Source organism: Puma concolor, chromosome E3, assembly GCF_028749965.1.
Source record: "Puma concolor isolate L17-30 chromosome E3, mPumCon1.1.hap2, whole genome shotgun sequence".
Classification (NCBI taxonomy): Eukaryota; Metazoa; Chordata; class Mammalia; order Carnivora; family Felidae; genus Puma; species Puma concolor.
The window spans coordinates 17,703,965-17,726,804 of record NC_141682.1 but is presented as its reverse complement, the minus strand read 5'-3'; the positions used below and the strand labels follow the sequence as shown (position 1 = coordinate 17,726,804).

The following is a 22,840-nucleotide window of genomic DNA, read 5'->3' as shown; positions in this document are numbered from 1 at the left end:
TTTCCTAATGACAAAGTTGAGATTCATCCATATTGTTACATCAATCTGTAGTCTGTTCTCTTATTATGGACTAGTAAACCCCTTGTATGACTACTAAGCCTATTTGCCAGTTTGATTATACATTTTCCTCTTGATGGAATCTGGTTTTTAATTTACATTAATTTTTTAAATTTAAATTCAAGTTAGTTAACATATAGTTTATTATTGGTTTCAGTACAATTTAGGGATTCATCACTTACATATAACATACAATAGTGCTCATCCCAACAAGTGCCCTCCTTAATGCCCATCACCCATTTAGCTCACCCCCACCTACCTCCCCTCTAGCAACCCTCAGTTTCTATTCTGTATTTAAGAGCCTGACACAGGGCTTAAACTCATGGACCATGAGATCATGACCTGAGTTGTAGTCAGTCACGTAACCGACTGACCCACCCAGATGCACCGAGTCTGGTTTTTTAAACAACAGCCTCCTAACTCATGCTCAATCCCCAACACTGCTATCTGAGGGGGAGGTCTGTCTTTCTCCAGACTCACATCCATGTGGTGGGGCATCTGCAGCCATCTGTTTTACCCCTTAAAGTCATATGCACTTTGGTTTCTGGGCCCCAGGGGGGTCCCAGGATTCCCTGGGTATCAACTGGATCTCAAGGGATGGGGGAGGGTGGACTTCTGGGAAAGCCAGGCCCTGGACAAGGAAGCCAGATCTCTAGAGGTGGTGGCAGTGGGAGAGTATGGGCGATTTTCTCCAAGGGTGTCTTTGGCCTCCTGTCCCTGCCTCTGTTCTATGATTAACCAAAGACTTCCTCACTGTGCCCCTCCTTCTGTTACTTGAAGGCCTGAGTCATTATTTTAATTCTCCCCGGGACACTGAGCATCCTTCAGTGCTCTATTGCTCAGCTCTTCACTTCTCCTTCGATACCCTGCTCAATGATGGCTTTTGGAATTATGCTCCTCTTAGGTGGTAAGTGGGGCCTCAGAGCTGGAAGAGGTCTGGGCGGGGGCGTCTCTGTCTGATAGGGCATTCTGGGGCTGGTGGTCAACTCATATAGCTCTGTGGAGGAGGTGAGGCAAGGGAGTGCCTTAGTGTCTAGATTCTGGTGTGGAAAGAGGAATGGCCTGGAATCAGGGGAGGGTCATAACCTGAGCAAAGATGAGATAAGATGGACTCATAGGCTAAGTTTGGGTGGAGAATAAGCTACTTCTCCACATTCCCCAAGGCTTCCCCCCACCTTCTGTCAGGCCCCTGGTGTGTGTGTGTGTGTGTGTGTGTGTGTGTGTGGTGGTATGGTTGACAGGAGTCAGCCTCAGAGCCCCAGCGGGGAAGGCCATAGAAGTCACTAGGGAGGGGAAACTTTTGATATCTCATCCTTGGTCCTTGGTTTTGATTTCAGGTAGGTTGTTCCACGACTGCCAAGAGAATAGTCCAGAAATTGAACCTGTAACAGGATCACATTTCTGTGTCATTTGAAATCATTTGTGTGTCAGTCAAAAATCAGATTCCACACAAAAATCCAGACTTTCAGCTTCTCTTGAGAAATGGGAAGGTCTGGAGCTCTGGATTCTAGACCCTGGTAATGCTTACCTCCTTTTAAAAGGGCCACATGCTCTAAGTGCCCATAATTCCCTGGTACTCACACCACCCACTTCACTCACTGATGTCACCCTCTTGGCCTCTGAGACATTTCAGTCTGAGACTTTTGGCATCATCCTACTTGTCTGGTCATAGGTTCTTTTTTCAGACTCAGAAATAGAATCATCCTTTGAGGAGATTTGGGATGTGAAGCTCCCTTGCATGTGGCCATGGTAGGATTATGGCACCTTCAACATCTGGCCTTTTTCCAGAACCCCAAGATTCAGTTGTTTGGACCTTGCCTGTCACATCCTGGCCTAATGCTTTATATTCTTAGAGCTTCCCTACTTTGGGGTTGGAGTTGACTCCTCAATCCAGAGACAGCTGGGAATTCTAGTAGAAATGGAGAAGAAACCTGCTGTCTAGGAGTGAGAGTTGTGGGAAAAGCCCTTGAAATGTAGGGGGCCTTCCACTGAGGTTTTTGAGCTTAGTCACCAGAGAGGAGAATGTGAAGGATCAGGAGAGTGGGTTGGAATCCTGGCTATACCAGGGACGTCCTGTGCAGTTCTGGGTCAGCCAACAAATAGTAATTAGTCACCTGTTAAGGGCCAGGCACTGCCTCAGGCACCAACACAAGATGGTTGCAGTCCTTGTTGTCTTAGAGCCTAGCACCAAGGAAGGGGGTCATGGGAAACACATAAGAATAAATAATTAATCAAAAAATTCTAAGTCTGTTTCCCCATCTGGACCTTAGGGTGGACCATGATGTAATTGTTAATGGTGTCCCTTTCATTCTCAGAAGGTCTCAGTTTAGGAAATGAATTGTATTATCATAAGGGACATTCTTGAGCTAACATACCATGAGGTGACAGGCTCAATTTCAGGTTGTACATGTCCTTTGAAATATCCTTGAGGGGCATTTCTCTGGATTGTTGCCCTTTGTATTGTGGTTTGATTATTGTTGAGGAAGGGAGAGACAGGAGCCACACAGATGGCAAATCAGGAAACAAAAAGAACACCCTTCTCCTGGGAAGATGAGCTGGACTGGGGTGGGCATCAAGATCCCAAAAGTCAGGTATCCAGAGGAGATGAGGCTTCTCTGACTGTTCCTCCCACCCTCACTTCCCTCTCCATATTCCTCAGTCATTGCTTCTTATTATGGGTTCAACTTGGATGTGGAGGAGCCCATGGTCTTTCAAGAGGATGGAGTTAGCTTTGGACAGAGTGTGGCCCAGTTTGGCAGATCGAGGTAAGCCCTGCCCACTCTCCCCACCCTCACCCCTTCAGCCTTCAGGCAAATGGATGAACATGGGTTAGGAGGTATCTGGAGGAAGGGCAGCATGGGCAAAGTCTGACACCACTACTACCAACTATTCACGGTTCCAGGAAGGGCCACAAACTCTGAACAAGACACTCTTTCAGGAGGGAGATCTTGAATCTCCTCCAGACAGGTCTCGCTTTGTGGCATGTGACCAGTGTAAGTGACCAGTACAGTTACCCTTGCACTTGTAATAATGTTTTGCAGTCTTCTTCTTGAAATTATTAAGAATTGATCTTAGCATTTGTGTGTGGTCATTAAGATTGATGGGGAGGGGCGCCTGGGTGGCGCAGTCGGTTAAGCACCCGACTCCAGCCAGGTCACGATCTCGCGGCCCGTGAGTTCGAGCCCCGCGTCAGGCTCTGGGCTGATGGCTCAGAGCCTGGAGCCTGTTTCCGATTCTGTGTCTCCCTCTCTCTCTGCCCCTCCCCCGTTCATGCTCTGTCTCTCTCTGTCCCAAAAATAAATAAACGTTGAAAAAAAAATTAAAAAAAAAAAGATTGATGGGGAAGTGGAGATGTGCTGGAGGCTTGGAGCTTTGGCTCACATGCAGTCTAGCCTTCTGTGGAGTGGTTCTTAGCTTCCTGCTTCCCCACACCTATCCAGTGACCCCTGCTGCCCTCAGCCCCTGGTATGAGTTAGGCAAGGTCAAGGTTGGCTGTGCACAGTTTGCTCAGTCTGTGGGGTTTGCACTGGCCCTGGGAAAATCCCTGTGCCTTGGGGAATTCAACACTAAATAGCAAACAGGTAAAGACAGGACAGGTAAAGAGGAGGACCATGGGGAGGAAAAAAAAAAAAAAGGGAAAAAAACTTTTTTTCTCCCAGAACAAAAGGCCCACATTTTTATTTCACACTGGGACTGTCAATTATGTACCTCACCCTGCTTCCAGAAACTCACATTCTCAGGTCCCAGCAGCAGGGACCCAAGTTGTTAAAGTCCCAATGTGATGCAAGTATAACGGAAATCTGGAGGCATAAGAAGGAAGAGATCAAACCCAGGAGGGAATTCTAGGAAGGCTTCACAGAGGAGGTCAAGTTGGCAATGAGCCTGAGAATACAAGAAGATTTAATTGGCCAAGAAGTAGCATATTGAGGTCACTGAGTTCTAAAAGCACATCCATCCCCCTTCCTCACCCAGCTGGCAGGCTGGGGCATGAAAGAAAATGCCAGATGTCAGAGTTATGGGTTTTTTTTTTTTTTGGTTTGTTTGTTTATTTTGAAATATACAGGGCAAAAACTGAAGTGCCCAATCTTGGAAGGTCCAACTCAATAAATTTTTCATATGTGTATACCCAGGTAGCTGCTGCCTGGATCCAGATACAGAACATCCTCAGGTCCACTCCCCTGGATTCCCTTAGGCCTTTTCTGATCACTCAAAATCCAACAAATTCAAAGATAGCCACTGTCCCACTTCCATCACCATCAGTTACACACACACACACACACACACACACACACACACACACATCCATAAACTATTGATTGACTGCTGTTCACCAGTATTTACAAAAAAGTAAATATATAGACTGGATGACATGCTGATTGCTACAAAGCTATTGTTTTTCCTGTTGTCTGTTGAAACACAACCCAAACACTGAAAAGACCAAGCCTATGAATCAGGAATAGATAGGGTAAAGGAAAACATGTAGATGAAAAGTTTGCTCATCCATTTATGCCAGCAGGTCCCAAACTGCTACATCTCTAACCATCTATTTAGGTTTTCATCAGCAAGTGTTAGACCCACAAAGATCTCAGCTTTCCATAAAGGACTAGCTTTCTAGAAGGAAGATTTAAATGTTAACCTAATGTGGTTTGCCTGGCTAATTAGTTAAAAACACACAAATATTTGTCTAGTTTTCTCATCTGAGTGGAGAGATTGTTGGCAGAGATAACATTTTTTTAAAATTAAAAAATTCTCTCCTCTCAAAAGGTTTTATAAATAAATTTTTGCACTTATATGACTGTAGATATTGATATGGAGTCTGATGCTTTTGCTTTAAGTTGTCCAACTCAAATTGCTTATGTTATATTTAAATTATCCAATTAATTACAGAATAATCTTTTTGTTTTGATACCTTATGGCTTAAAATTTTTCCATGTAGGGGTGCCTGGCTGACTCAGTCAGCTAAGCATCCGAGTTTGGCTAAGGAGATGATCTCACAGTTTGTGGCTTAGAGCCACACATTCAGCTTTGTGCTGACAGCACGGAACATGCTTGGGATTCTGTCTCCCCTCCCCTCTGCCCCTCCCCAGCTCATTCATGCTCTCTCTCTTTCAAAAATAAATAACCTTTAATTTTTTTCCAGGGTACCTGTTGGATTGAGCACTGGGTGTTGTATGGAAACCAATTTGACAATAAGTTATATTTAATATAAAAAAATTCTTTTTTTTCCATGTAACTTGAGGTGATCTATTTCTTGGGTGGCTCAGAATGATGGTACCCCAGAAACAAAATGCACTTACTCATGGCTGGAAAATGTTTTTCTTTTGAATATATTTATTTTTGGTTAATGTTAAAAAAAACAGCACTCAAACCATTTGTATATATAAATACAAATTTATTTATGTATCCTCACACATACACAAACAAAAAGTCCAGCATAGTCCTTCAGCACATGTGGGTTAAACTGAAGCTCTCCTTTTTGAATAGCCTCATGAGTGGCAAATGCCAAGAGCTTCCCTCTCAAACTCTCACTTCCTTGTTACATGGTGATACTTCCTCACCTGAAGCGCCCTGTGTTCTTACCCCTCATACAACTATATGTCATGCTTGTGCCTCCAGACTCGTGGTGGGAGCCCCCCTGGAGGTGGTGGCGGTCAACCGGACAGGACGGTTGTATGACTGTGCAGCTGCCACTGGCCTATGTCAACCTATAGCACTGCACAGTGAGTGACTCCACCTGGGAATTGGGGCCCTCAATCCTCCTGTACAAGAATGTCTCTCCTTGGCCTCTAGTCCTGATTCTCCCCCCAAATGAGGGTGTGCCCATGAGTATGATCATGTGTATCTGCCCTCAGCACCACCAGAGGCCGTGAACATGTCCCTGGGCCTGTCCCTGGCAGCCTCCACCAATCGCTCCTGGCTGCTGGTGAGTTTCTCTGGGTCATAGAAGGGTCACAAGGGCAGGATCAGGGGCCAGAGGAGGCTTGGGCTGGGGGAGAAGAATATGGAGAATTCTGGGGCCCCTTTGCTCACACAGGTCTCTGCCTCTAGGCCTGCGGCCCAACCATGCACAGAGCCTGTGGGGAGAATATGTATGCAGAAGGCTTTTGCTTCCTGTTGGGCTCCCACCTGCAGACCATTCGGACAGTGCCTGCTGCCCTGCCAAGTAGGTCCCTTTAGAGACAGCATTTCTGTTTTATACACATACTGGCACAGAGGAGTGGGCAGAGCCTGAGACTATGGTCTTGGCTTCCTGTGCTCATGGCCTCTTCCCAGAGGCCTCAGTGAGCCCAAGAAGGTCTGGGAACATGGTCTGGCCTCATAAGAAGGGCAGCTTACAACAGGTTCTCTAAGCTGGTCGAGGGGAAAAGGTTCGGATGAGGTAGAAGGGAGCTTCAGAGTGCTGGCAACAGGAGGCATGAGGATCTCACAGTTGCCAACAGGTGCAGAGATGCTTCTTGGGCTTTCAGAGGAAAGGTGAAAGGTGGATGGTGAAAATGTGGTGAGGATGATAGATCCAGCGATCCAAGTACGAGGCCATTCCTGATAACTCACTGATGAATTTCTAAGGGGAGCAAACGTTAGGGCCATGGAAAATGTGATGCACAATTTTGTTGCTGATGTCTTCCACAGAGAGTGGTGCCAGGGACACTGAACATCATCTCTCTGAGAGTCATTCTGAATAAGTCTGTCTTCTGTGTCCTTGGGCAAGTGACCTAATTCCCTGGTTTTCATTTCCTCATTGGTTAACTGGGTCTTAATAATTGAGGTGGTTATGAGGATTAAAATATTTAATATAAATATAAAGTGCTTAGACTGCTGCTTGGCACATAATATGTAATTACCATTATGACTGAAATTCTAGCTAGGACCATGTGTTTGGACTAGGAGGAAGATACAGATAAACTGTCTTCTCTGTGGTATCAGAAGAGATACTGGGCTCCAAGTAAGAGCCAGGGGCACTTAAAGTGCTGACTGAGAGCAATGCTTTGGACCAGAGAAGTCATGATGCCAGGGAAAAATAAAATAGCAGCATAAACAACTCTCAACCAAACTGTGAGAGCAGAATCTACAGTGGGGACAGAGAGAGTGGAGGAAGGGTGTTCAGGACTTTGGGGGGTGCCGTGACCTGCCTTGGATGTCTGTGCAGCCAGGGTAGGGGATGTGGCATTTCAGCACTAGGAAGTAGATTCTTAATCTCTATCGTCTATTTAACCCATCCCTCCACCTACGTCTCTTCTGAAAAGGATCAGTTTGTTGTCTATAGTTGAGAGTCTGTTTCCCTGTTTCTCTCTTTCTCTCTGTCTCTATCTCTCTTTCTTTGTGTTTTTGTTTTCTTTCTTAATATTTGGGCAATGGATTTGGGCCTTTTCTGTGGAGGGTGTTGGAAAATTGGTAGTAATTGGTTCATAGACCAAGAATGACCCGGTAAGTCTGTTGAGCAGGAAGGGTTTCTGGGCCCTGGGAGACAGCTGGGCCCCACACTAGCATCTCTGATTCCTTCCTCCTTCTCTACAGAGTGTCCAAGTCAAGAGATGGACATTGTCTTCCTGATTGATGGCTCTGGAAGTATTGACCAAAGGGACTTTAAGCAGATGAAGGACTTTGTCATAGCTGTGATGGGACGGTTTGAAGGCACCAACACACTGGTGAAGATTGAGTCCCCAAGACCTGGGGAGTGCTGGGCGGGTGGTGGTGGCTGCCTTTGGGAAAGGCCAACCTAGGGGGAGACCTGGCATTGTTGGGGGTGGGCTCAGTGGACCTGTGCCATGATAAGGCTAAGGTCTCAGTGCAGGGCTGATTTGTGCCCTTACCTGAGGAAATTCCCCTGTGGCATTTAATATGTCTTTATATGGCCCAGGAAATATAAGGTTTTTTTACTGTTAAAAAGCATTGATGGGGCGCCTGGGTGGCGCAGTCGGTTGAGCGTCCGACTTCAGCCACGTCACGATCTCGCGGTCCGTGAGTTCGAGCCCCGCATCGGGCTCTGGGCTGATGGCTCAGAGCCTGGAGCCTGTTTCACACTCTGTGTCTCCCTCTCTCTCTGCCCCTCCCCCGTTCATGCTCTGTCTCTCTCTGTCCCAAAAATAAATAAACGTTGAAAAAAAAAATTAAAAAAAAAAAAAGCATTGAAAGGATTGCAAAAATAGCTTTGCTATGAAATTAGACTGAAGATACCTTGGCCAAATACTTAATGATTTCTTTGTTGTGTTTTCCATGCAACTCATGATTTCTCTTATTTTATTTCTCACTAATTAGTGTACATGTGTGTATGAATTCTTGAGAAGTGAGGAAATATAGCCTACAAGTGGATTTTATACGTTATGAAAGTTTTTAAAAATCCTATTTTAACAAATATTGCAGTATTGCCAAAGTATGAAAGAAACATTGTTTTTGATTTCTAGTTTTCTTTTTGGGCCAATTTCCCCCTGAGTTTTAGCCTCAAAAAACATGGAAATTGTTTATAAATCCAAAGTTAATCCAAAATTAAAGTTTATTAAAAAATAACTCTTGAGCACCAGGGCATTTTTCTTGGCCTTTGCAGTTCTCACTGATGCAGTACTCCAATGATTTGGAAATCCACTTCACCTTCACCAAATTCCAGAGCAGCTCAAGTCCTCAGAGCCTGGTGGATCCAATTCTCCAATTGAATGGCCTGACGTTTACAGCCACAGGCATCCTGAAAGTGGTGTAAGTTCCCCCTTCTACCTCATGTGGACACATTGCCACACCGCTTCCTCATGCTGGTCTGAACAGCCCTTCTCCAGGACTATGGGAAGCTCTGGGGAAAGGGTCTATAAAGGGAAGTAAGGAGGCTGTAGGGGGAATGTTCCTCCTTGGATCTGTTCCCAGATATAGGATGGGACTCTTCTGCAGTGTTTCCTCTTTGCCTGACCTTGGATTGGCAGGACCCAGATTCCACCTGGAGCAGCCAGATTCCACCTGGAGCAGCTTTGGTTCAGATAATCTGAGTTCTCATTCTGGCTCCCTGCTGGTGACCTGTAAAAACCTGGGAGTTACTGACTTTAAGTCTCAAATAACTGCCAAATGAGGACAACTTACAACTTGGTTGTAAAGATTACATGAGATAATATGCACTTCATGCATGGCATAGTCTGAGGGTACCAGGATTCCCTAGTCTCCCCAGATGACCTTCTAGAGCTGCAAATGATTTCTTTTCAAAATCAGTTTCATCTCAGGAGACCCAACTCCCTTTCTTCCTTGACAGGAAAGAACTGTTTCATAGTAGGAATGGTGCCCGTGAAAGTGCCAAGAAGATTCTCATTGTCATCACAGATGGGCAGAAATACAAAGACCCCCTGGAATACAGTGATGTCATGCCCCTGGCAGAGAAAGCTGGCATCATTCGCTATGCCATTGGGGTACGTCCTCTTTCTCGTGGCTCTCTCAGACTGAGACTGCATCTCACTCATGCAGAAAGGCTGGTGGGCTCCTCCTCAGCTGCCTCTCTGCCACAGGTGGGAGATGCTTTCCAGGAACCCACTGCCAGGGAGGAGCTGAACACCATTGGCTCAGTGCCCTCTCAGGATCACGTGTTCAAGGTGGACAACTTTGCAGCACTCAGCAGCATCCAGAAGCAGCTGCAGGAGAAGATCTTTGCAGTGGAGGGTAAATACAGGGCGAGCTTGGGTCTTGGAATCCAAAGGTTCCCAACCCGATTGTTCCCTACAGTTCTGAGGGTCCATCCCTATTCACATGTCACCCAAAATTGTGCCCCAGAACCTGAGACCCAGACTCATTCTTCTCCTTCTAAGTCCTTGTGGTCTCATGGTCCCCAGAGCCTAAGTGACCTGTTTTCCCACAGGAACCCAGTCGAGGACAAGTAGCTCCTTCCAGCATGAGATGTCACAAGAAGGCTTCAGTTCAGTGCTCACCATGGTAGGTGGAGCATATGCTTGATAAACAGGTCTCAGGCACCAATCCTGGGCCAGCCCTGTGCTGGGTCCTGGGACCCAGAAGTAAATAAGAAGGAGATCCTGTCCTCAAGGTCACTGTCCGTTTAGAGAGAGACATATAGGCAGTGTATGTAGGTGCTAGGAGCACGGCAGAGAACAGGATAGCCAAGGTTCCTGCTCTCACACAGAGCACATATACAGTGGGAGGAGACAATAAACACAAACAAAAGATCTTCAGATTATGCTCAGTGTTAGAAGAGAGCAAGAGAGATGATCAGAGGAGGCCTGAGGAATAACAACTGAGGGTGAATGATGAGAAAGGGATAGGTGTGGGAAAATCTGGGGAGAGATTGCTCCAGGGAGGGGAAAAGGCAAGTGCAAAGGTCCTGAAGCATGAACAAGGTTACTGCACTAGAGAGATAAAAGGGACAGCACAGCTGGAGCAGGTTGAGTGAGGGGCAGCATGGAAGGAGTGGGTGGAGAGATGGGAAAGACCAGATCATGCAGACCAAAGAAATGGCAAAATAGCATGACTTATGTGAAAGTAGATGTGTGTTAAAAATATCCAGAGGGATTTTCTTCAAAAGAGTTTTGGGGGTGAGTTGGAGGGACATAGAAATGAATCGAGGTTGGTAATGAATTGATCATTGAACCTGGGTACTTATGAGTTCATTGTGCATTTCTTTCTACTTTTGTATATGTTCTAAATTATCTATAGTCAAAAGTTTAGAAAGGCAATAAGCAAGTTATGCAGAGTAGGAAACACCTATCACTCCCCGAGGGAGCCAAGGAAGACCTCACAGAGAAGGTGGCTTTGAGGATGACTCTTCCCAAGAGAGCAGTTGCATCTCAGAAAGAGAGGAGAGGTGTCCAGGTCAAACACTTGGTGTGTTCAAAGCATAGAGCAACTCCACAGGTTTGTCTGGGGAGGACCTGAGATACCATCCTCAGGGTCTTGGTGACAGGGAGCCATCTTGGGTTGCCAGCTGGGTGATGGCTATATATTTGGTCTGAGGAAACCTAACACTGAGGAGGGTGGAGCAGAGAAGAACACAATAGGAGGCAGAAAGGGCAGTGGGTGAGAAGAGCTGGGACTTACTGGAGCAGCGGCACTGGGGATGGACTGAGAGAGACATTAGGAGTCAGGGATTGAAGCTGCTGGACAGGACTGGGGAAGGAAAAGAGAATTCCAAATAATGAGTGGAGTTGGTAGCAGGCATTGCTTTGGAATAGGCTGCCTTGTTTTGACTCAAAAGTGCTTAGCCCTGGAATCCTTTCCTCCCAGGATGGACCAGTTCTGGGGGCTGTGGGGAGCTTCAGCTGGTCTGGAGGTGCCTTCATATACCCCCAAAATATGAGCCCCACTTTCATCAGTGTGTCTCAAGAGAACGTGGACATGAGGGACTCTTACCTGGGTGAGAAAAAGCTGTGGTTGGGGGCACAGGCGGGAGGAGATGAGCTGCCTGGAAAGGGCAGGAGCTTAAGGGATGGGGAGGAAGATTTTGTGCTGAGGCCTGCCCCCCCCAGGTTACTCCACCGAGCTGGCCTTTTGGAAGGGGGTGAAGAGCCTGATCCTGGGGGCTCCCCGCCATCAGCATACTGGGAAGGTTGTCCTCTTCACCCGGGAGTCCGGACAATGGAAGCCAAAGGCTGAAGTTGCAGGGACCCAGGTTGGGTGTAGAGGAATCCAGAGTGGACCATGAGGGTGGCAGGGTGTCCAAGGATGGAGAGGGAGGAGATGAAGGGGTTTGGGGGACCACGGGGTAAGGTTCTGGTGGCAGGGGGCAGGCAGGCAGGGTGACTTCACGCTCTGCCCTCCAGATTGGCTCCTACTTTGGGGCCTCCCTCTGTACTGTGGATGTGGATAGAGATGGTAGCTCTGACCTTGTCCTCATTGGGGCTCCACACTACTACAAGCCGGCGTGGGGGGGCCAGGTGTCCGTGTGCCACTTGCCCCAGGGGGTGAGTGTCTGATGAGACCTGGGCTGGGTGGGGCCTGGGAGTGGGGTGGAGGGGTTGTCTGGGTTGGGGCATGACACTGGTTTTGTTCTGCAGAGGGCTAGGTGGCAGTGTGAGGTCATTCTCTGTGGGGAGCAGGGCCACCCCTGGGGCCGCTTTGGGGCAGCCTTGACAGTGCTGGGGGATGCGAATGGGGACAAACTGACAGACGTCGCCATCGGTGCCCCAGGAGAGCAAGAAAACCGGGGTGCTGTCTACCTATTTCATGGAACCTCAGAACTGGGCATCAGGCCCTCCTACAGCCAGGTGAGGCCCCTCTCTGAAGCCTCTTCCAGTTCCACCTCCTTTCCCATGTCTTAGATGTGCCTGATGGCCCTGTGCCTCTTGTCATGGACCTTAGTAGTAGCTATTCTCCTTTTAGGGGTTTATTGCCATGAATTTCACCAGGCCCAGCTAAGTGCAAATTATCTCTCTTTTGTCCTTTGGCTCCAAACAGACTCCAATCTGTTGTGGGCAGTTTAGTGGGTAAGAGATTGCAGGCCCTGGTCAAATGCCTGGCCAGTCATGTCAGCTGTGTTGCCTTAGGCAGTGACTGATTTAACCTCTGTGAGCCTCAGTTCCCCTCTATGAAACATTAAATGATAAACTCCATAGGCTTCTTGTAAAGATGACTCAATGGAGTACTAAGAACTCTGTTCATCAAATATTTATGAAGGAAGATACACGTGATGAGTAAATTAACCTATTATATTTCTATTGTTATGCTTTAATTTTGTCATTAGCCTGTACCCTCACATGAATTGGACCAAAGGAGCTTGCCTCTCTCTGTCTGAGATCCCTGGGGTCTCACTACACTTGCTTTCCATTCCTACCCCTTCATTTCTCCTTTTCAATTTTTCCATTCAGTTCTACTTTCATTCACTGTATTCTCCTTTCCAAATCTTTATTCTCAAACCTTTCAAATGACCTTCCCTTGACTTCCACTTCTCCTTTCCCTCTTTGGCCAGCGGATTGCAAGCTCCCAGCTCTCTCCCACACTCCAGTATTTCGGACAGTCGCTGAGTGGGGGTCAAGACCTCACCCAGGATGGACTAGTGGACCTGGCTGTGGGGGCCCAGGGACAGGTGCTGCTGCTCAGGTGATAACTCCCCACATCCCACCCTTTCCCTCTGTTCCAGTTCAAAAGCTTCCCCCTCCCTTGTTCTCCTCCCCAAGGTCAGAGTCAGGTCCTCAGCCCCTCTTTGCACCCTCAGGAGTCAGCCAGTGCTGAATGTGGGGGTGACTATGAGATTCATGCCCTCGGAGGTGGCAAAGGCTGTGTACCAGTGCTGGGAAGAGGTGCCCACCACTCTGGAAGCTGGAAATGCCACAGTCTGTCTCACTATCCACAAAATTTCACTGGACCAGTTAGGTGAGTTTCTTCCTAGTGAATCTAGTCCCTTACCCCATAAAGGTTCCCACCCTATCGTCAGGAGAGAATGGGCCCAGGAATCCAAATACCACCTCCACATCCACCCAGCTGCCAGTGTTGGAAACCTGGGTCCCTTTTCTCCCCCTCTCCCCACACCCAGGCCATAGGTTCTATCTCCAGGATACATCTGCCCATTTCTCCCCACTGGCCCCAGCCACCTCCTACCTTTCCTACCTATACTTTGAGCTGTTCCCATGTCTGTTTTTTGCAGCTCCCACCCTATCTCCATAGAGAAACTATAGGGATTGTTCCTAAAATGCAAATCTAGTTTCCTTACTTTCCTGCTTAACACCCTTCAACCACTTTCTTCTTGCATTTAGAGACCAAAATCCTTCCCTACAATGTCCTTGCTGACTTTGCTCCTCTCTGCCCTTCCAAACTCACCTCATCCCACTCTCCCTTTTTGTAAATGTGCCATCCTCTCTCTCCCTTCTGGTCTTAGCCACCGTTCTCATGGTCTGGGATTTTCTCTTCCCCATTCTTCACCAAGCCCTGCTCATCCTCCAGGTCAGAGATCAGACAAGGCCCACCCAGGGAGGCACCTCTGACGTCCAGCAAGCCCTCCTTGGTACAACTGAGGATCCCACTGTTGAGTTGATCATGGTGTGACATTAAGTCCTACATGCTCATCTCTTTTCCTAGACTGTGAGCTTGGGGCTATATTTCTCTATCTCCTTCTCTACCTATATCCCCAGCACCTGTTACATCTCATGACCCATAGAAAGTGCGCAGCAAATATTTATTGCACGAATAATAAAAAAAAAAAAAAAACATAGAACTTCAGAGGTTCTCTTTGACTTTTTGTCTTCTGTTTCCCATTCTGCTCCAGGTGATGTCCAAAGCTCTGTCAGGTATGATCTGGCATTAGACCCAAGCCGCCTGATTTCTCGTGCCATTTTTGATGAGACCAAGAACAGGACTTTGTCTCGAAGAAAAACCCTGGGGCTAGGGGATTACTGTGAAACCATTAAGCTGCTTTTACCAGTAAGTACTTTGGGTTCAGGGAAAGGTGGGGGGAGAAGGAGCCCAAGGATAATCTCTGGCATCTCTGCTGCCTGTCGGTTGAGGTGGAAAGGGTGGGGAGAGTGGGGCCTGAGAGAGGAAAGTTGAGGCCAGAGTACCTGGCTGAACAGCTTGCACAGAATTCTGACTGGACAGCAGGAAATGGATGCAGTTGAGAAGGGCCAGTGGTGGAAAGTAAGGAGAAGGATAGTGGGGCTTTGAAAGCCTATTCTCCCTCAGGACTGTGTGGAGGACGTGTTGAGTCCCATCATCCTACACTTCAACTTCTCCCTGGCTGGGGAGCCCATCCCCTCATCTCAGAACCTTCGCCCTGTGCTGGCTGTGGGCTCACAGGACCTCTTCACTGCTTCTGTGAGTCTTCTGACGAAATCCCAGGGATGTACTGATTTTCACTGTATCTCTGTGTGCTTCAAAACCTATTTTGGTTCCCAACCACATCAAGTCCAAATTGCCTCCACCCAGTTACCAAGGCCCCGCCTAGCTAAGACCCTTACACGTGTCCCAGCTGGTGCCCACTTTATCTCAATATAAACTCTCTGGTTCTCATTTTTCAAATCCTTCCCAACTTTTCTCATTCCTACTTCTGTTCCTTTTTCCATGTGGTATCTCCTACTTGGAAAACATTTCCTTCTCTCCACCCCAAAGATCTTCTCTAGTCCCCAAAGCTCCAGTCTTATCTTCCACTCTTTTGGAAACCACATTCAGCATCTATCACTTCCCTGGCTTCCTATTACTTCATGGTGATACCAACGTTACATGACTGGAATCATAGCAATCTGCATCTACTTTTGTGGGTCCTTTAGAATTGTGGGTTCCATAAGTACAAGAACCATGTCTAATTCACCTGTAGTTTCCAGTTTTTCTAACTCCCTACCCACCCCCTTATTGTTACTTAACAGTGTTGAATAATTGTTCCAATGTGAGTTGGATTTAACTCCTCAACTAAATTCTGTGCCCCTTGAAACCAAAGTTCTTATCATTCTTTTATATTCTAACTGCCCCTTCCCTACTGCCCCACTTCTTGTCAGTGTCTAGCACACTGTTGGGTGCAGAGTGGGTGTTCAGTAATACTCAATAATGAGTATTACTCATTATTAGGAGGAGTGCTCCTAATGAGGGGAATAAAGAAAGGTTGAGACATGGATGGGAAGAGATATTCTGTTTTGCTGCAGCTCCCCTTTGAGAAGAACTGTGGACAAGATCACCTCTGTGAAGGAGACCTGAGTGTCAGTCTCATCTCCTCAGGGTGAGCTCTATCTGCTTTCATTTCTAGACACTTAAGCTTTTGGGTCTCCCATCCTCATAGGATGAGATGTACTTTTGTTTCCCTTTGGCTCTCCTTCTAACAAAGAAATTTTGATCGGAGTGTTCTCAGCCAATAGTTCATGAGTTCCCACAGTCCCACCCCTACCCCCTATCCAATTCCAACTCATTTCCAATGGAGCCTCTTTTTCAGTTTTGTCCTTCCTCCTCCAGCCTGCAGACCCTGGTGGTAGGGAGCTCCTTGGAGCTTAATGTGACAGTGACTCTGTGGAATGAAGGTGAGGATTCCTATGGAACTGTGATCAACTTCTACTATCCAGCAGGGCTGTCCTATCGACGAGTGTTAGGAACCCAGGTAAATAGCTCCCTTGGGCTCCAGTTGCTGGGATCTCTTCCCTGCTCTGGGTTATAGTAGTTTTCTTTTAATTCTTCTCTGGTGAAATATAAACACACACACACACACACACACACACACACACAGAGTTCCAGAGTCAGAGAGGGATGGAGGGAGGGAGGAAGGGAGATAGAGTGAGAAGTGCATAAAGCTTATGTATAATGAATAATATTAATGAAATGTCTGTGTAATTAGCATCAGGTCAAGAAATAATACACTGCTGGCACCCCCAGATGTCCTCCCTGTGCCTTTCCTTATAACCTCACTCTCTCCCCGAAGGTAATCACTAAAGTATATTAAGAACTGATGATCACAGTAAGAATAGTGATTGCCGTTTCTTAGATAAAACCAGTGAGTTTTTGCCAATATTTGAAATTTATATGAATGGAAACATGTTATATGTTCTCTTGTATATTTATTCATTTCTTCAACATATGTTTGTGAAATTCATCCATGTTGTTCCTTGTGGCTGTAAAACACTTTTATTGCTATTTGGAATCCCTTTGTATGACTGTACCACAACTTATTTACCCATTTCACAATTGATGGTCATTTGAGTTGTTCTCTGATATTGGCCATGACTGTTCTTGAGCATGTACCTTGGTACACATATGCATAATATTTGGAAGATGTATGTCAGTTATGGAATTTCTGAATCATTGAGTATGCATATTTTCAATTATAATAAGTAAAGTCAAACCATTTCCACCTATTTGCACTTCCATCACCTGTGGCTTTCCATCCACTCCAACACTTGGCATTGTCAGACTTTAAAATTTTTGTCTACCTGTTGATACCTCCTTGAAGTTTTAATTTACATTTATTTAATGAAGTTGAGCAAATTGTAATCATTTCCTGGTCATTTTGATTTCTTCTTTTAGGAAGTGCTTGTCCAAGTCTTTTCCTTATTCTTCTACTGAGTTGTCCATAGTTTTCTAGTTGTTAAGAGCTCTTTAATATTCTTGTTACTAATACTTTTCCAGTTATATGTATTAAGTATATTTTACAGTCCTGTTCCCAGTCTTTTCAGTCTCTGTATAGTGTCTCTTGATGAGCCAAATGTCTTAATTTGATTGTGGTTGAATTTTATCAAATATTTTCCTTTGTCTTTTTTTTTTTTTTTTTTTAATGTGTGGATCTTGTCTGAAATGCTTCCCTACTCCAAGGTTATGAAGATAATCCCCTGTATTATCTTTTAAAAGCTTTATAATTGTGCCTTTTCACATTAGGAATTTTTATCTAGCTGGAATATTTTAATGTATGGAGTGAGGTAGGGATCCAATGTGTTTTGCTCTTTTGTTTGTTTTATTTTGTTTTGAATAGGCCGATTTTCCTAAGACCATTTTTTGAAAAGTCTGTCCTTTTCCCTACTGTTCTGCAATGCCCCACTGTTATATATCTAGCCCACATATGCACATGGGTAACATATTTGAATTTCTTTTCCTCCTCTGGAAGCAACCACACCAGCGCCCACTGCGACTGGAATGTGAGGCAGCGCCCACAGGGAATGAGAGCCTGAGGAGCAGCAACTGTAGCATCAACCATCCCATCTTCCACGAGGGCACTAAGGTGAATGCTTCCCCCCAAATCCTCATCACTCTGCTCCTTTGTCCTTACCCATTTTCTTCCCCACTCCCCCATGACTTTCCTTATCCCCATTCTTTCATTCTTTTCCTCTCAGGGCACCTTCCTAATCACATTTGATGTCTCCTACAAGGCCACCCTAGGAGACAAGTTGTTTCTGAGGGCCAATGTAAGCAGGTGAGTCCAGGTGTATCCCTCACTCTTCCATCTCATGCCCCAGTCAGAGATTTCTCTCTTGGATTCCTTCCCAACTGGGCTCCCCCCGCCTCTCTCTCCAGTGAGAATAATAAGCCTACATCCAGCAAGACCACCTTCCAGCTGGAGCTCCCTGTGAAATATGCTGTCTACATGGTGATCAGCAGGTATTTAATACCTGCCCTCCCTTGACCTCTGACCTTCCTCTAAGCCTAGTACCTCCCATGGTTGCCCAGCCTGCTCTTGAAAGGATGGGTATCTAAACTATCCCTTCTGATTCCTCACATGGAAATACTTGTGACCAGCCCTACATTTATCTATAATACCATCTACCATACAGTTCTTGCTTCTTCTCTGATGAATTGGCCTACTATTTGGATGCACATTTGCCACCATTGTGCACTCCTCTCTCTTTCTCTAAGATGGAAGCTTCCTTTAACATGAAGCCAATTCTGGTTTTGGTGCTAGATATGAATGTGCAGAGGTGAAACTAACTAGGTTAAGATTGAGGCTTTTTTAGCACTCTGAAGTGGGGAATATGGTTTGTCACCACACAGAGGAAATAAAAGGTCAGGTTTTCACCAAACCAGAAGGAGAGCAGAGGTGTGAGAAACTGCTGGGAAAGTCTCTAAGAGGCCAAGGCTGCAGCAGGCCACAGGAGAGGCAAGTGCAGGGCTGTTGCTCTCAGTTTTCAAGGTGGGTGGAGGAGCAGGGGCAGGTCAGGCTGGAAGCAGAGCAAAGAGCCCTGAATACCTCACCAAACTCCAGAGGTTTAGTGAGTTGGTCAGAAGCTTATAATATTGCCATGGGACAGAGTTTGCTACTGTTGTTGCTGCTGCTGCTGCTGCTGCTGCTGCTGCTGCTGACACATGAAATTTTAGGGGAACTGGGTTGGGGGTGCTGATCAAACAGTGTGTCATTGCCCTTCCAAACTCCGTGTCCTAATTTCCCCTTCTAACCAAGGGAGAACAGTGAAACTTATAATTTAAGAGCTTCCAGTTATATATACTTATGATATGACAAGCATTTTAAATGTACTTGACACGTATCTACATTCCTTTAATCCTTCGAATAACTCTATGACATAGTTATTGTTAACCACCCTTTTTTAGCAACAAAGAAATCAAGAGGTTAAATAACTTGCCCCTGTCAGTCAGCTGGGAAGTGATAGCACCACGAATCACTCAGATGGTCTGGCTCCAGAGCTTGTGCTCATGCCCATATACTATTGTGCCTCTCCAAGGATTGGGGAAACTGAGTGATTTACTCAAATTTGAAAAGAGAGTTAGAACTGAAGTTTTAAGGTGAAAAAACTGAAGCACAGAGAGAAACATTTGGGATCAGGAGCATAGAGGAGGGCAAACACACTGAGGGAAAAAATAAATTCTAACATTTATGTCATTGCTGCAAACTGCCTCACAACTCTATTACAGGCACTATTATTAGCATCCTCATTCTAAAGAGGAAGAAACTACAGGGCTCCAGAGAGGTTTAGTAGCTTGCCTTAAATTAGTTGGGTAGGAAGTGGTAGACTGAAATGTGAACCCAGATGGCTTGGCTCCAAAACCTGTGTTCTTAATCATCAAACTGACAGTCACATCTGTGGGAAAACTGGGGGGGGGGGGGCGTGGAGTTTCTGTATGGCTGGCCTGGCTTCTGTACACTAGCTGCTGGTGAAATGTGCAGGTCCCGTTGCTTGTTTGCTTGATTCCACTGAGACCTTAGATGATAGCTCTGGAAAGACAGGGATTATGGCTTGTTAACTGTTGTATCTCCAGAGTCAAGCACACAGCCAGTCACAGGGTAAATGTTTACTGAAGAAGGCCATGGATGCATGGATAGATGGATGGAAACCCACCTGCAGCCTGGGACATTTATGTCCGCTCCAGGGTCTTGTGTTCATGCACCATCCTTTTTCACATTTACTTAGCTGCCCCAGGATAGCCACATTTATTTTATTCTTTCCATCTGGAGGGGCTTGCACTGCATTTTTTCCTGAGTGATCCAACCAAGATTCCCTTGAGTCCCCTTAGGCTTTTTTGTTCTGGCAGTGGCCTCTGCAAGCATTACCTAAGGCCAACCACGTACCTACTAGAGGAGAAAGCCATGTGAATGCCTTCTTCTCGTGGGAAAGTGTTTAAATGTTATAATAAGTAATGTTTAAGTTGGGCCTTTAAGTGACATTTTCCAGAAGGGGAGTGGTAATTACATTCCAAGCAAAAGAAAGAACTTGAACAAAGTTATGGGAACTTGAAAGAGCCAGGGTATCAGAGGGCAACCTAGCAGTTCTGGGTGACTGGGGCAAAAGTCATGGGAGAAGGGCTGAAGCTGAGTCTGCAGAGGCATGTGGGGACTGTAATTATATCTCTGGGCATTCTTCTGGGCCCACAGAGCCTTTGGAAGACGACTGGGGCAAAAGTGAGGATGGCTCCGTAGCTGTTTCTCACCAACAAGCCCTCTCTCTCCAGGCAGGAAGAATCTACCAAGTACTTCAACTTTTCAACTTCTGGTGAGAAGAGCAAGAAAGAAGCTGAGCATCGTTATCGTGTGAGAAGCCAGGGAGCGTCCATATATCTTCCCTCCCATGGTGCTGCTAATGTTTGGAGCTTGTGGAAAAGAGACAGGCAGTGTACCTGAGGGCTAGATCCAGGAAAGGAGTAGGATTGGGGATGCTCTAGGACCACAATAACGTTGTGTCTCAATTTTCTGCAGGTGAATAACCTGAGTCAGCGAGATCTGGCCATCAGCATTCATTTCTGGGTTCCTATCCTGCTGAATGGTGTGGCTGTGTGGGATGTGGCTGTTGTGGCCCCTTCACAGGTGCCTGCTTGCCTTTCCTAATGCTCCGGAGTCTGACCCCACAGTGCCCCACACCGTCTTACTAGTGAAATGTTGGTCATTTTGTGGCTATTTTCTCTCTCTCACTAGAGTCTCCCCTGTGTGTCAGAGAGGGAACCTCCCCAGCATCCTGAATTCCTGACCCAGATTCCAGGGAGTGTTGTACTGGTGAGAAAGACCCTGGATTCGCATTGCAGGACCAGCTGCATATTGGGGTATATGGGAAATGCACTTGCTGGGTTGCAGATGTATACATATGTCCTATAATTGTTCATCTGTTCTCGACCCCAAGCCTGACAGAGTTTATTTTCTGCTGTCGTTCTTGCCTAAATTAAGACCCTCCTCAACTTCATTCCTCTCCTGTCCCTAGAACTGCTCCATTGCTGATTGCCTGAGGTTCCGCTGTGACCTGCCCTCCTTTGGCATCCAGGAGGAAGTTGAATTCATCCTGAAGGGCAACCTCAGCTTTGACTGGGTCAGCCAGGTGTGTAGGTCCAACAGGAGAGCCCCCCCTTCCCCCCAGGATTCAGGTGCCACCAGATGACGTCTGTGTCCATCCTCCAGCCAGGACATTTCTTGAACTCTGTGCCTTTCCCAGTGCTAGTTCCTCATCTGTGCCCCCTCTGTTTTGTAGACATTGCAGAAGAAGGTATTGATTGTAAGTGTGGCTGAAATCACGTTCAACAGGTCCATGTATTCCCAGCTTCCAGGACAAGAGGCATTCTTGAGTGCTCAGGTAGTGACTGTGTGGTAGGCAGTGGCCAGGCTGGTAAGAGGGCTCCTAATGCAAAATCTGTGGTGCCTTGTGGGAGACTCACAAGCCTGAGGGAGGAAGGATGAAGGTCTCTCAGCAGGAGGGTTGTCCCTACGCCCATGAGTTTTTCTGTATGTCACCCCTTGGAGTAAAGGAAGGAGGGGAGAGAGCTAAAGGTTGGGAAACCTGGAAAGAGTCTGGGACAGCAAAAAGTCTGATGCTTTCTAATTCCCAAATTAGATGGAGATCATGCTAGATAAGCATGAGGTGTATGATCCCATTCCCCTCGTTGTGGGCAGCTCTTTGGGAGGACTGCTGCTGCTGGCTCTCATCACAGCCATCCTCTACAAGGTGAGTGTTTTAATCCCACTCTCAACACCAGCAGCATACAACCCAAGCCCTCTCAGAGACAGGATGGTATAGTGGAAAGAACTCAGACAATGGAGTCAGGCCAGCCTGTGTGTGCATTTTGGCTCTGCCTTGCTCACTCTTTAATGTCAAGCAATTTGCTCTACTTCTCTGAACTTGTTTTCTCATTTTTGAAATGATAATCATGCCTATATCTACAAAGTAGCTGAAGTGAGACAGAAACGAGGACAGGGTATGTGTGTAGGCCTGCCTATGAATCTATGCTGTTTTACTATAGCTTATATGCATAACCATTGTGCTTGGCACACAGTAGATAATACACAATAGCTGTTGTTCACATAAGTGTTCTGGCACAGAAATGCAAGCCAACTTCTCTTCTCTTTCAGCCTCTTCCTACTCCCAACTTTCTTCCTTGCCCTCTTACCCAGCTTTTCTGATTTACTTCCCCTCACAGCTTGGCTTCTTCAAACGTCAGTACAAAGAAATGCTGGATAACAAACCTGAAGACACTGCCACATTCAGTGGGGAAGATGTCCACTGTGAGGCCTCAAATTTGCCTTTGTCCTAATAATTCACTTTTCTGTTTGTATCTACCCCTATTGGCTGGGCTTGACTTTGCCTACAAATCTATTTCCATGGGAATAACTTCTGTATAGATATGGACTGGACTGAGCAACTTACCAGGTGCTAAGCCACTTTCTCAAGGTATTTGAAAGGTTTTTATATTTTAACATATTTGTCAGAGTTCTTCAGTGATGACTCACTTTTTACAAAAGCAAGCATTATGCCAGCATAAATTTTCATATATAAGAATTGCCATATTAAATAAAGATGTTTATAAAACATTCTTCTTTAATCAAAGAGCTTTAATTTAGGGACCAGAGTACTATTCTAGGAAGAGTTGAGGGACCCTGCTTGTGGGCCTAGAAAACATTCACTCACTTTTTCAGGTGATTGAGGCCTGAGATAATCTTTTTTTTAATGGCACTATATATGTAGCATCAGGGGAGTAGTCAAAG

At 46.2% G+C, this 22,840-nt stretch overlaps 1 protein-coding gene across 6 annotated transcripts; it reads left to right on the top strand.

Annotated features, from left to right (window-relative positions):
- Nucleotides 1-809: 809 nt before the first annotated feature.
- On the top strand, nt 810-22,668 carry LOC112856854 (integrin alpha-D). 6 transcript variants are annotated; one of them, XM_086692291.1, is made up of 30 exons: nt 810-964; nt 2,717-2,822; nt 5,674-5,777; nt 5,910-5,980; nt 6,106-6,220; nt 7,573-7,703; nt 8,600-8,745; nt 9,284-9,437; nt 9,534-9,684; nt 9,881-9,954; nt 11,257-11,386; nt 11,499-11,641; nt 11,793-11,933; nt 12,027-12,236; nt 12,938-13,068; nt 13,184-13,341; nt 14,231-14,385; nt 14,644-14,775; nt 15,597-15,670; nt 15,901-16,042; nt 17,537-17,650; nt 17,763-17,842; nt 17,944-18,027; nt 20,329-20,407; nt 20,573-20,680; nt 20,789-20,866; nt 21,069-21,182; nt 21,333-21,434; nt 21,693-21,803; nt 22,276-22,668. In XM_086692291.1, the coding sequence occupies exons 1-30, from the start codon at nt 931-933 to the stop codon at nt 22,387-22,389; spliced, it is 3,486 nt and encodes a 1,161-aa protein (XP_086548417.1). In that variant the 5' UTR covers nt 810-930; the 3' UTR covers nt 22,390-22,668. The 6 variants fall into 6 exon arrangements, 5 of the variants coding, with proteins under 5 accessions (XP_086548417.1, XP_086548419.1, XP_086548418.1 ...); XM_086692293.1 differs by lacking the exon at nt 12,027-12,236; XM_086692292.1 differs by lacking the exon at nt 17,944-18,027.
- The last annotated feature ends 172 nt before the right edge of the window (nt 22,669-22,840 follow it).